The sequence below is a fragment of the Sorex fumeus genome, unplaced genomic scaffold (genome assembly GCF_029834395.1).
Source record: "Sorex fumeus unplaced genomic scaffold, SorFum_2.1 ptg000001l, whole genome shotgun sequence".
Classification (NCBI taxonomy): domain Eukaryota; kingdom Metazoa; phylum Chordata; class Mammalia; order Eulipotyphla; family Soricidae; genus Sorex; species Sorex fumeus.
In genome coordinates this window covers 8,480,033-8,493,922 of record NW_026606058.1, presented here as the reverse complement: position 1 = coordinate 8,493,922, position 13,890 = coordinate 8,480,033, and the positions used below count along the sequence as shown (strand labels likewise).

Below are 13,890 nucleotides of genomic sequence, written 5' to 3'. Positions count from 1 at the left end.
TTCCTCCCATTGTTCATCGATCTTCTTGAGCGGGCCTAGTAACATTTGTGAGACTTGTTATGTGTTTGGCATATCGACTACGTCACGGGTAGCTTCCCAGGCTTTGCCCTCCGGGTGAGATATTCTCGGTAGCTTGCCAGACTCTCCAAGAGGGACAAAGTAATTGAACCCGGGTCGGCCGTGTGGGCCACGTGCAAGGCAAACGCCCTACCCACTGTGCTATCTCTCCAGCCCAGTACTATGGCCATACCACCCTGAACGCGCCTGATCTTATCTGATCTCGGAAGTACTGGAGAGAAAAATAAAGAAAAGAAACAAAACAATATATCTAGACCTTCCTTTCTAAGAAAATAATTTTTCTCTGCCCTCTTACCCCCAGAACTGTTTTTCTTAAAAGGTGCATTGAGGGATGGAGAGAAATTTCCAGTTCTCAAAGATCTCAGTTCAACTGGCATCCTGCCTGCGAACATGAGTCAGGGGCTCCTGGATGTCAGGTTAGGACCAGAGATAGAGTTCAGTGGGTTGTATGTGGTCCCCTGAGCTCCACCAAGAGCACCAAAAAAAGAGTAGCCCCTGAGAACATCAGGTATGGCGCCAAAGTCAGAATTCTCCTACTATTATTGCTGCTGTTGCCAGTACTCTCAAATCAAAGATTCTTTGCTGTGAAGTGTTCACTTTTCTGTAGAAAGGAATAATATCAGCCAATGAAATAATTACTAGAATTTCCTTGCAACTTTCTGGATGTCTTCTCTGAGGAAGAGAACAAATGCTTTGTGACCTGAGATTTTCTGAATTTATTTATTCTATTTATTTCTATTTATATATTATTTATATAAATGAATTCCTCTGCCCCTCTTGTAGAGCCTGGCAAGCTACCGAGAGTATCTTGCCCGCACGGCAGGGCCTGGCAAGCTACCCATGATGTACTTGATATGCAAGAACACAGTAACAACAAGTCTCATGACGGAGACGTTACTAGGCCCACTTGAGCAAATGGATGAACAACGGGAGGACCGTGACCGTTTATATAAATGAATTCTGACCAATTTATTTCCTAGCGAAAATAAATTGCTGCAGTGTTACAATGACATAGCCCCCTCCCCCTTAGCATTCTGGTGACAATTGTTGTTAATCTCATTGGACATAGAGAGTTGGAAGCAAACATGGAAAGATGTCAATCAATGGCAAGTCACATTTGTGACAATTTTTTGTTCTATGAAGTTAGTTATAGCACAGGAAGTTAAGTAAGGCACAGGTTCACTCCAGCTGAAATGGAAGCTGTCCAACATTTTGGTAGAACTGAAAACAGGGGGCTGGAGCATTAGCACAATGGCTAGGGCATTTGCCTTGCACACAGCTGACCCGGGTTCGATTCCCAGCATCCCATATGGTCCCCCGAGCACCACCAGAGGTAGTTCCTGAGTACATGAGCCAGGAGTAACACCTGTGCATCGCCAGGTGTGACCCAAAAAGAAAGGAAAAAAAGGACTGAAAAGTGATAATATAAAAGGATAATGAAAACTAAAATTTCATATCAAAACTGCCCATTTTTGAAGGTAGAAGCATAAGAAATGAAGCATAATATAGTGCATTGGATTCCAAACCAGAGTTTAGATCCTGTTCAGCAGGGATCACATGAGAAATAATCCATGGGAAACTGGGTAAGATGTGTATCTTAGACAAATCAAACCTAAATTTGTGAGCTCTCCTTTTAATGCCCAGTCGTGGTATTCTCACTCTTAAAAAAATGGGGAATATGATAGAGAAAGAAACACCAAATAAAGGTGTTGGGAGGATCCTCCCAGGATGGGAAAAGCATGCTGAAAGTAGACTATAGACCGAACATGATTGTCACCCATTGCCTCTTTTGCAAACCACAACACCCAATAAGAGAGAGAGAACAAAAGGGAATGCTCTGCCACAGAGGGAGGGTAGGATGGCGGGGGATGGGTGGGAGGGATACTGGGATCAGTGTGGGAAATGGGCACTGGTGGAGGGATGGGCATTTGATCATTGTATAATTGAAACCCAAGCACAAAAATTTGTAAGTCTGCAACTATACCTCATGATGTCTCACTAATTAAAAAAAAATTGGGAATATGCTCACTTTAGCAGCACATACACAAAAAAAAAAAAAGAAAGGAAAGAAAAAACAAAAAGAAAGAAAAAAAAAAGAAATTGGGGGATATGGCAGAAATGAATCAATCTTCACAACTCAAGCATTTCCTGGCATCTAGAAGAGATTTCAGCCCTATCCCTCTTGTTTAGTTTCAGTTTTTATTTAATTTTCTATTGCCTGCAATCTAAAGTCTTTAGTTTAAAGACACAACTTTCAGTTATGTGTTTTATGCGTCTCCAAAACTCACCCTAACTTTGGTCACGCCATTATTTTGCATTTTTTAAATTTGTACCACTGTATCTATCGTTGCTCCTAACTAGAATATTCTTCTGTTTTCTGTCTGGTGCAGTCAACGTAAGGTCAGAGGTCAAAAACATCTAGGTAACTTGTCTCAGAAACTGGTTTTATCATGTTAGGTAATCATAAATCTGATGCTTCAGAGATCAAGAGGCAAAGAGATGAAGAAATAAAAGCATACTTTACAATATCATCACAAATATTTTAATGCTGATAATGCAAAATGTACAGTATTTGGTATTTTCTTTTCTTTCTTTTGCTTTTTTGGGTCGGCGATGCTCAGGGGTTAAGTCCTAGCTCTCCACTCAGGAATTACTCCTGGCGATGCTCAGAGGACCATATGGGATGCCAGGGATTGATCCCACGTTGGTCGCATGCAAAGCAAATGCCCTACCCACTGTGCTATCACTCCAGCCCTGTATTTGGTATTTAATAGTCTTAATTTGTCATCCTGTAGTTTAGTTCTCTGTTTTACGTGTCTGGTCTTATGTGGTACCTGTGACGTATTCGATATGTCAAACACAGTAACAAGTCTCACAATGGAGACGTTACTGGGCCTGCTCAAGAAAATCGATGAACAACAGAAGGACAATGCTACAGTGCCATGTGGTAATAAAGCCACTGAAGGCTGTGATTCCTCGCACCAGTGATTCTTTCTAAGAAACTAGCTACTAAAGTGCATTTTGCAAGTTCATGAAGCTGCTCTCTTGTTTTTCTTTTTGTAATGATGAATAATACTATATAGAAGTTCTACGTAACTTTCAGTGGGCACAGAAACACTCTGTTTCAAATCCATAATGAGTTGAACTTTCCACAGGATAAAAGAGGTAATATAATTAATCATATACTTTTTTGAGATGTTAACTTTGAATATATATGAGCACAGCATTAATATACAGTTTCCATGAACTAAACTACAATGTAAATTGAGATGATTCAATTAAAAATATTTACCAAGAGTTTTTCATCTTGGCATTGCAATTTATCATTTCTAATGACCAATTCAACACGGGCCACTCGCTGTTTTTGAACTGCAAATACCAAATGCCTGAATCATGCATTTGAAGTTATATTTGAAGCTGGGACATTCACAGTGGTTTTCCATAAGCATAAGTACAAGTACCTGAATGTTTTCTGTATGTTTTTGAGTCCTGATAAATAATTTTATATTAAAATTAACATTTTAATTATACTTTTATGTCAACATATACCTGATAGGGTTGTTTTGATGCTAAAATAAACTGACCTGATATAGAATTCATTTAGAATAGCGTCTGGCATAAAGAAACTCTATATTACTGATTTGTTCCTGTCATATAGAAAAGACTATAAAATATTACTAATATTATTACTACAGAAATGTTGTGAATGTTCACTTCATAAAAATATTTAAATTATACTGAAAATATATATTAATATATAATAAACATTAATATATAATAATATTAATATTTATTATATATATTAAATTCTGTGAATTTACTCCTAGGTTTTATATTATAACAATATATATTATTTGAGTGTTGTAATTATTTCCAATGTGTAATAGAAAGTGCTTTATTGTTTCTTTATATCTAGAAGACTACAGGGAGATATAATTCTCACTGTGACTGATTTGCACTGAACCATTCATGTTATACTGTGTCTCTCCTGAGGAGTAGTAACAAATTGACAACCATGAGCTCAGTAGTTGCTAATGAAACAGTGTTAATATGCAAAAGTTAACAGGCCAAGTAAAGAATTGTGACCATTTATCTCACTAATAAGCAACTACTATCTCTATTAATTTTTTCTGTCTTTGTAAGACAAAGATAAGTGAATTTGATGTGAGTGAATTTGTTTTTAATGTCTAACTTATTGACTGTAGCTGTTTCTCATTTTATGAGTGCCCTTAATTTGTTAATCTCTTCTCTAACTGTTATTACTTCCTTCTGTGTGTTTGCTTTGAGTCTAGTCTACTAAGTGGAAGCTTTGGTTATCAATGGATATGTTTCTTCATTTTAAATATGACTTCTTAGATCTATTCATGTCCCTTAAGTACTGCTTTTGCTAGATACCATATGCTTTGATGTACAGTGTTTCATTTTCATTAGTCTGGGTCCAGACTAATGGTAAGATAATGATAATCTTATTATCTCGTTCTTACTTTGGACAATCTGGCAGACTACCGAATGTAACCTGCCCACACGGCAGAGTCTGGCAAACTCCCCATGGCGTACCCAATATGCCAAATACCAGTAACAATGATGGGTTTCATTCTCCTAAGCCTGAAAGAGCCTTGAATATGGCACTTTTTAAAATCTCAGGGCTAGGGCAAAGGAGATGTTACTGGTGCCTGCTCGAGGCAATCAATGAACAACAGGATGATCGTGATCGTGATCGTGTATGCTCTTTCATGTTGCTAAGATCATTAAAGCAGTCGCCTTGTTCTGAGCAACATGCTAGACATTTCATATATATTGCTTCGAATCCTGAAAAGTATAGGACATTTATTTTTGAGTAACTTCTTTATATAGTCTCTGTATATAGTTGCCCTCATAAGGTAAAACAGAAATTGTATTGCTCCTAACCAATAGAATAAGGCAAAGGTAGTAGAATGCCATTATGGAACTGTGTTATGTTATATTTAAAACGTGAAGGATGGGACTGGAGCAATAGCTCAGTGGGTAGGGTGTTTGCCTTGCATGCGGCCAACCCGGGTTCAATTCCCAGCATCCCATATGGTCCCCTGAGCACTGCCAGGGGTAATTTCTGAGTGCAGAGCCAGGAGGAACCTCTGTGCACCGCCTCTGGGTGTGACCCAAAAAGCAAAAAAAAAAAATCTGTTTCTGGGCTGGAGAGATAGCACAGCGGGTAGGGCGTTTGCCTTGCACGTGGCCGACCCGGGTTCGATTCCCAGCATCCCATATGGTCCCCTGAGCACTGCCAGGAGTAGCTCCTGAGTGCAGAGCCAGAAGTAACCCCTGTGCACCGCTGGGTGTGACCCAAAAAGCAAAAAAAAAAAAAAGTGAAGGAATGTTGTAAATACTATGAAGGTACCTAATCAGTTGACTTTAAAGAGTTGACAATGGCACTTCAGTTTGTACTTTTTAATCCATATTCAAGTTTGAACTATCAGTGCTACATGCGAGTACTAACATGTTAACTACAGAGGAGAGTATACTGGTGCATCTGTCTTAATACAATAAGCCCCATAAAGAATGTTCTAAAGATTGCATTCATTTGTGAGATATAAAAAAAATAAAACACAAAAACACAGTATGTGGATAATACCAAAGAACAAGGGCCAGGAGGACTGTCCATGATTGGAAGCTTGCCACGAAGATGGAGGGGAAGGGCAGTTACAACATCGTGGCAGTTCCACTATGCCAATGACAGGTAGGAACGATAACTCTGAGCATGGGCTGAGTGCTAAAAGAAGGTAAAGTGATTAAGTAACAGTATTGCAAACCACAGTGCCTAACAAAAATAAAAGAGAGAAAGAGAGAGAGAGAGAGAAGAGAAGTGTCTGCCATAAAGGCAGGCTGCAGGGTGGGCATAGGAGTCCGGGGGCTGGTGGGGGAGAAACTGAGGACATTGGTGGCAGGAATTGTGCACTGTGAAGGCATGGGTGTTGGAACACTGTATGACTGAAACTCAACTATGAACAACTTTGTAATTGTGTATTTCATGGTGGTTCCATTAAAAAATAAAAATCACTGGATCACTGTCTTCCCGTTGTTCATCGATTTGCTCAAGTAGGTCCAGTAACATTGTGAGACTTGTTGTTACTGTGCTTGGCATATCGAATATGTCACGGGTAGCTTGCCAGGCTTTGCCGTGTGGGTGAGATACTCTCGGTAGCTTGCCGGGCTATCTCCCAAATTCAAGGAAGTGACATACCCTTTTACTCTTAAAGGTGGCACTCTAGAAATCTTTGGCAACATGTCAAAAAATAAATAAAATTTTAAAAACTTTGTTTTATTCTAAGGTGAGAGAAGCAACAGACCTTTCTCTCCTCTTGATCTTTCTCATCATTACTATCTAGAATATCTAGAATATCGCTGGAGCGATAGCACAGCAGTAGGGCTTTTGCCTTGCACGCAGCCAACATCGCCAACCCGAGTTAGATTCCTCCGCCCCTCTCGGAGAGCCCGGCAAGCTACCGAGAGTATCTCGCCCGCACGGCAAAGCCTGGCAAGCCACCCGTGACGTATTCGATATGCCAGACACATTAACAACAAAGTCTCCAATGGAGACGTTACTGGGCCCGCTCGAGCAAATCGATGAACAACAGGAGGACAGTGATAATGGTGATAACTATCTAGAAGAAAGAAACTGCCACAACTTCTACACCCAGGTAAAAATAAATTCTTCCAGTAGTTTTAGGGAACTCAGAAGCAAATCCTTTCTTAAGTGAGATTCCAGTGAGAAAGCAGCTTAGCTAACACCTTGACAAAACCCTAAAGAGGGAATCCAATTCGTTCATGCCTGAATTCCTGACCCGGAGAGGCTGAGCAATAATTAACATGTGTCCTTTTAACCCACTAATTTGTAGTGAGTTGTTCCATTGCAATAGAAAACTCATAATGACATTTTTTATTTTGGAAAGTACTAGGCAAAACTCACCTGCACTTCCATGCTAGTTGGGTCCTCCAAAAGATGTAGCAACTCTTGTTTCTCCTGAGAGAGCTGTTCAACAATCTTCTCCTGGGCAGACAGGCTCTGACTCAGTTCTTCAATTTTTCTGGAGCAAAAAATTGACCATTAATACCTTTATTGGCCCACTACAAAGATAGGATTTCCAACACATTAGATTTTTACCTTGAGATTTTTACCTTGCATAATAAAGTATATTCGTGTACATTTATATGCAAATATTTGTACATAACGTAGTGTAATTGTATAAAGTGTAGTAGTTGCTGTAATATTGGAATATATACAGTACACCAAAGATTGCTATGAATCTGTAAGAAGATAAAGAAGATTTGGGACCAAAGAGAATACAAGGAAAAGGGAATACCCTGCCACAGAGGCAGGGTGGGATGGGGGGATGGGTGTGGGAGGGATACTGGGATCGCTGGTGGTGGAAAATGGGCACTGGTGGAGGGATGGGTACTTGATCATTGTATAATCGAAACCCAAGCACAACAATTTGCAAATCTACAACTGTACCTCATGGTGTTTCACTAATAAAAATTAAAAAAAAAAAAGCAAAGAGAATACAAGGAGTCAGGTGCTTGCCTGGCATATAACTGATCCTAGTGAGCCCCAGCACCAATTATAGTCCCCTGAGCACTGCCAGAAGTGATTCCTGAGCTCAGAGTCAGGAGTAAGGCCTGAGCACCACTATATGTAACATAAAATAAAATTTGTAAAAATTGGTATTAGAGGAAATTTTCTGATTATAATTTTTCTTCTGGTGAAAATAAATATGTGAGACAATGACAGCATTTAAGGAGGAAATATTATGACAGAAGGGTGAGGGGTACCAGAATGTCAAGTACTAATCTCATAACAAATGGAAAAGTAATATTGGCTATGTGAATCATGTAAGATTTTGGTTAAGAAATAACTTTAAAAACATATCAATGGGACCCTCAAATATATGATCACTGAATGTTTGATAAGGAAGCAAGGAATATGAAGTGGAGCAAGGAAAGTCTCTTTAACAACTGGTGCTGGGAAAACTGGACAACTGTATGTTTAAAAAAATGAACCCCGACCTCTACCTAACACCATGCACAAAGGTCAGATCAAAAATGGATTAAAGACCTCAACATCAGACCTGAATTCATAAGGTACATGGAAGAAAACATAGGCAAACCCCTCCATGACATTGAAGCTTAAGTCATCTTCAAAGATGAAACACCAAGAAAGTAGAAGCAAAGATTAACAAGTGAGAATATATCAAACTAAGAAGCTTCTGCACCTCAAAAGGCACAGTGACCAAGACACAAAGACACCCCATGAAACTGGAAAAACTATTCACCAAAGTGAATAGTTTGGCCAAAGTGTCAAGAGGTTAATATCTGATAAGAGGTTAATATCAAGATATACAAGGCACTAGTAGAACTTTACAAGAAAAAATTCAACCCCATCAAAAAATGAGGAGAAGAAGTGAACAGAAATTTTCTCAAAGAAGAAATTTGAATGGCCAAAATGTACATGAGAAACATGTTCTACATCACTAATCATCAGAAAGATGCAAATCAAAACAATAATGAAATATCATCTTACACCACAGAGACTAGCACACATCCAAATGAACAAGAATAACCAGTGCTGGCGCAGATGCAGGGAGAAAGGGACTCTTATTCATAGCTGGTGGGAATGCTGACTGGTCCAGTCTTTTGGGAAAACAATATGGACATTTCTCAAAAATACTAGAAATTAAGCTCACATTTGACCCAGCAACACCACTTCTGGGAATATATTGCAGGTGTCCAAAAACACAAAGCAGAAACACTATCTGCATTCCTATGTTCATAGCAAAACTATTTCCAATAGCCAAAAGTTGGAAACACCTTGAGTGCCTGAGAACAGATGATGGGCAAAGAAACTGTGGTCCATGGAATAGACTACTACACAGCCGTTAGGAAAGATGAGGTCATGAAATTTACCTATAAATGGATGGACCTGGAGAGTATCATGCTTGGTGAAATCAACCAGAAGGAGAGTGTCAGATGTAGAATGACTGCATTTATTTGTACAATATATATATATGTATATATTTAAAGATGAACTAATATCCAAGCCCATGGAAAATGGGTCAGGAGAACTGATCAATGGCTGGAAATCACAAGAGTGTTGGGGTGGAGGGTAATTAAGATAGAGGAGGGCATGGGGCTGGAGTGATAGCACAGCAGGTAGGGCGTCTACCCTGCACGCGGCTGACCCAGGTTCAATTGCCAGCATCCCATATGGTACCTGAGCACTGCCAGGGATAATTCCTGAGTGCAGAGCCAGGAGTGACCCACGTGCATCGCTGGGTGTGACTCAAAAAGCAAAAGGAAAAAAATGTTTAAAAAAAAAGATAGAGGAGGGTCCATTATGACAACATTAGTTGGAAATGATCACTCTGGACAGGAAATGAGTTTTGAAAGCAGGTAAAGGGATGTATATGATAACCTTTCGGCATCTGTATTGCAAACCATCAAGCGAAAATGAGGGAAAAAGAGAAAGAGAGAAGAGAGGTGCCTGCCATAGAGGCAGGCGGGGGTAGGGAGGGCTTTGAGGGTGGGAGGGAAACTGGGGACACTGGTGCTCGAAGATTACACTGTTGGAGGGATGGGTGTTGGAACACTGTATGACTGAAATCCCAATCATGAACAGTTGTGTAAATAAATAAATAATGTTTTAAATGTCTAAAATAACAATAAAAACATCACAAATTGGGGAAAAATATACAAGAGACTATAAGTGTAAATTATAATAGTAGCTGTGATAAGTACAGATGCAATGCCAATGTGCCCATGGTATCTACTCTAGAATATCTCTTTTTTAAATAAAATTTTAATTTATTGAATCAAGTTACAAAGTTATTCATGCTGCGTTTCAGTCATGAATAACTAAGCTTCAAACCACACATGACCTGCTTTACAAAGTTTTTCAGTATCATCTGAAATGAACTCCCTCAAAATATTATGCTAAGTGAAATGAGTGAGAAAGAGAGGGACAGACATAGAAAGATTGCATTCATCTGAGTAACATAAAGTAACAAAACAAGAGACTAACACCAAAGAACAGCTGTGATAAATACCAGGTTGTTCACTCCATGGCTTCGAGGCCAGCTGCACACTCTAGGGGTAAAGGCAGCTCAGATAGAGAAGGGAGCACCAAATAAAGGGTGCTGGGAAGATCTGCCCAGGATGGGAGATGCCTGCTGAAAGTAGTCTATGGACCGAACATGATTGCCACCCAATGTCTCTTCTGCAGACCACAGCACCCAAAAGGAGAGATAGAACAAAAGGGAGTGCCCTGCCACAGAGGCAGGGTGGAAGGGATACTGGGATTGGTGGGGGTGGAGAATGGGCACTGGTGGTGGGATGGGTACTCGATCATTGTATAACTGAACCCCAAGCACAACAACTTGTAAGTCTACAACTGTACTCATGGTGTTTTGCTAATAAAACAAAAAAATAAATAAAAATAAAATAAATAAACTTTTTAAAAAATAAATAAATAAATAAAATGAACTCCCTCAATTTGTGTCAAATATGTCTGTGTCTTCTGTTTGGTTGTTGTTTAACAAGAATTTATTGGAATAAGACAAAGTCTCAAGGAATCTACCAGAAAATATCTGAAAGCAAAAGAAAAAATACTACTAAGAATTATGCACTAATGAAGTCGTGTTTAAAACAAACAATATAAAATTAATAGTGCTGTAATAAAACCCTTCAGAAAAGTGACAATTGATGTCTTAGAGCATTTGGAAGCTTACCAGGAAGGAAAAGCTGGTATGTCCTACAGAAAGAGAAGCAGAAACAAAATTCTAGAGACTCTCCGTATGATTCTGGAGACAATTTTTAGGGTGTGGATTTTAGCCACGTCTGAAACCATTTTACACAACTCTATAAATAGCATTTTCTTTGAAATTTATTATTTTCATTTAGTCACCATGAGTAACAGAGTTTTCCATGATTGGGTTTCAAGCACACAATCTTCCAGCACTAATCCCTTAACCAATGTCTCCTTCCCTCCACCAATTTCCCTCGCACCAAGCGTCTGCCTCTCTGACAGGCAGGCTTTAAAATCTATGAGGCTTTTCTAACAGCTACATACAAGTGGTACTACATGGAAAGTATCGTGTTAAGCGAAATGACTCAGAAAGAAAGGGACAGACATAGAAAGATTGCATTCATCTGGGGAACATAAAGTAACAAAATAGGAGACTGTCACCCAAGAATGGCTGAGATTAGTACGAGGAATTTTACTCCATGGCTTGGAAGCCAGCCACACATGCTAGGGGGAAAGGGAGCTCAGATAGAGAAGGGAGCACCAAATAAAAGTGTTGGGAGGATCCTCCCAAGATGGGAGAAGCATGCTGAAAGTAGACTATAGACAAAACGTGATTGTCACCCATTGCCTCTTTTGCAAACCACAACACCCAATAAGAGAGAACAGAGGGGAATGCCCTGCCACAGAGACAGGGTGGGATGGGGGGGATGGGGGGTGGGAGGGATACTGGGATCCATGGTGGTGGGAAATGGGCACTGGTGGAGGGATGGGCATTTGATCATTATATAATTGAAACCCAAGCACAAAAATTTGTAAGTCTACAACTGTACCTCATATGTCTCACTAATAAAAAAAAATCTATGAGGCACTGTGGTTTCCAGAACAATTACTGTTAGTGTTTCATGCATAACACTTAACCACCTTGCAGCACAGCTCCCCCCAAACCCCTTCTCCAGTCCCCGCTTCCTTCTAGCATTGACCTCCTGTTCTGTCCCAGTTCCCTCCACCCCGCCCCCACCCCCGTGACAAGCTTCCTACTGAAGGCCAATTCTCATATTTTTTGCTTCTATTGTCTTTGGGCACTTGTAATTCCCATATTATTTTTCTTTTTCAAAAAAAACTTTATTCCACTGTTTGTTTATTCTCTCATCTGTTCTTTCTTTATTTCCTTATTTATTTTGAGTCACCATGAGATACACACAGTTACAAAGTTGTTCATGATTGGGTTTCAGTCATACAATGCTCCATCACCCAATCCTTCACCAGTGTATATTCCCCACCACCAATGCCCCCAGTTTCCCTGCTGCCCTTCTCCCTACGTCTATATCTATGAAAGATCTCTTCTGAACAAAATGGAATGCCCTGCCACAGAGGCAGGGTGGGATGGGGGGAAGGGGGGTGAGAGGGATACTGGGATCAGTGGTGGTGGAAAATGGGCACTGGTGGAGGGATGGGTACTCGATAATTGCATAACTGAAACCCCAGCACAAAAATGTGTAAGTCTACAACTGTACCTCATGGTGTTTCACTAATAAAAATTAAAAAAAAAAGAAAGATATTCTTCCTCCTCCTATCCTCCCCCTCTTTCTTCTCCTCTTCCTCCTCCTCCTTTCTTCCTCCACTCCCCCTCCCTCTCTCCTATGGGCATTATGATTTGCAATAGAGGTACTGGAAGGTCATCATGTTTGTCCCTTTACCTGCTTTCAGCACTCAGTTCCTGTTAGGAGTGATCATTTCCAATTATCATTGTCAAAGTGGTCCCTTCTCTATTCTAGCTCCCTCCCCCTACCACCACTTGCGGCAAGCTTCCAACAGTGGGCCAGTCCTCCTGGCCCTTGTTTCTACTGTCCTTGGGTATTAGGCTCACAGTCTTTTTTCATATCCAAAAAAAAAATGAGTCCAACCATTTTATGTCTGTCCATTTTATGTCTCCCTCTGACTCAGTTCTCCCAGTATGCCCATCCATTTGTGAGAAAATTTCATGACTTCACTTTTGGCTCTTTAGTATTTAGTATCGTGTAGATGTTCCACCATTTCTTTATCCAGTCATCTGTTCTCAGGCACTCAGGTTGTTTCCCGATTCTGGCTATTGTGAATAGTGCTGCAATGAACATGGAAGTGCAAATAGCTTTTCCACAACATGTTTTTGGGCCCCTGGGATATATTCCCAGAAATGGCATTGCTGGGTCAGATGGAAGCTCAGTTTCTAGTTTTTTGAAGAATGCCCATATATGAGAAAGATTATGCTGTGTTGATCTCTCATTCTCTGACTAATTTCATTCAACAGTACCTTCTATATAGTAACAACTCGTAAATGCCCATTTCTTTATTTGCAAGGCATACTAATCCCTGTATCATGGGCATATAAAAATAATTAAGAATTAAGGTAAAGGTAAAGGTAAAGGCCCTCCCGTTGATCATCGATTTGCTCGAGCGGGGCCCTTAAGTAACGTCTCCATTGGAGACTTTGTTGTTACTGTGTCTGGCATATCGAATACGTCATGGGTAGCTTGCCAGGCTTTGCCATGCGGGCGAGATACTCTCAGTAGCTTGCCGGGCTTTCCGAGAGGGGCAGAGGAATCGAACTCAGGTCGGCCATGTTGGCTGCGTGCAAGGCAAACACCCTACCGCAAAGTACTCAACTCAGTTATATAATGGGAGCTCCACAAAACTTAGTCATCATTATTACTTGCCTGGCATGAGTGACATGTAAGGGGGTAAGTATGAGAGCCCACATTATCAAAAGCTTTAATGAGAATGGATCTTATATCTTAAAGATTTTTGGGATTTTTTTTCTCCTTTATTGGGTCACACCTGGCGATGCACAGGAGTTACTCCTGGTTCATGCACTCAGGAATCACTCCTGGCGGTGCTTGGGGGACCATATGGGATGCTGGGAATCGAACCTGGGTCAGCCGTGTGCAAGGCAAACCCTCTACCTGCTGTGCTATTGCTCCAACACCATGTTTGGGATCTTTTTAAATGACTCTGCAATAATATGATGAGAACTGTGGCGTAGGTAGGTCATGTTAGTC

The 13,890-nt window shown here is 40.3% G+C and overlaps 1 protein-coding gene across 1 annotated transcript in view; it reads right to left on the bottom strand.

Moving 5' to 3' along the window:
• Positions 1 to 13,890, bottom strand: part of LOC130028593 (myomegalin) — a 179,565-nt gene that overhangs the window by 104,152 nt on the left and 61,523 nt on the right. Inside the window, exon 7 of the mRNA XM_056120254.1 lies at positions 7,025 to 7,142. Coding sequence (XP_055976229.1) covers positions 7,025 to 7,142 — 118 coding nt within the window. The remainder of the gene's footprint in view (positions 1 to 7,024; positions 7,143 to 13,890) is intronic.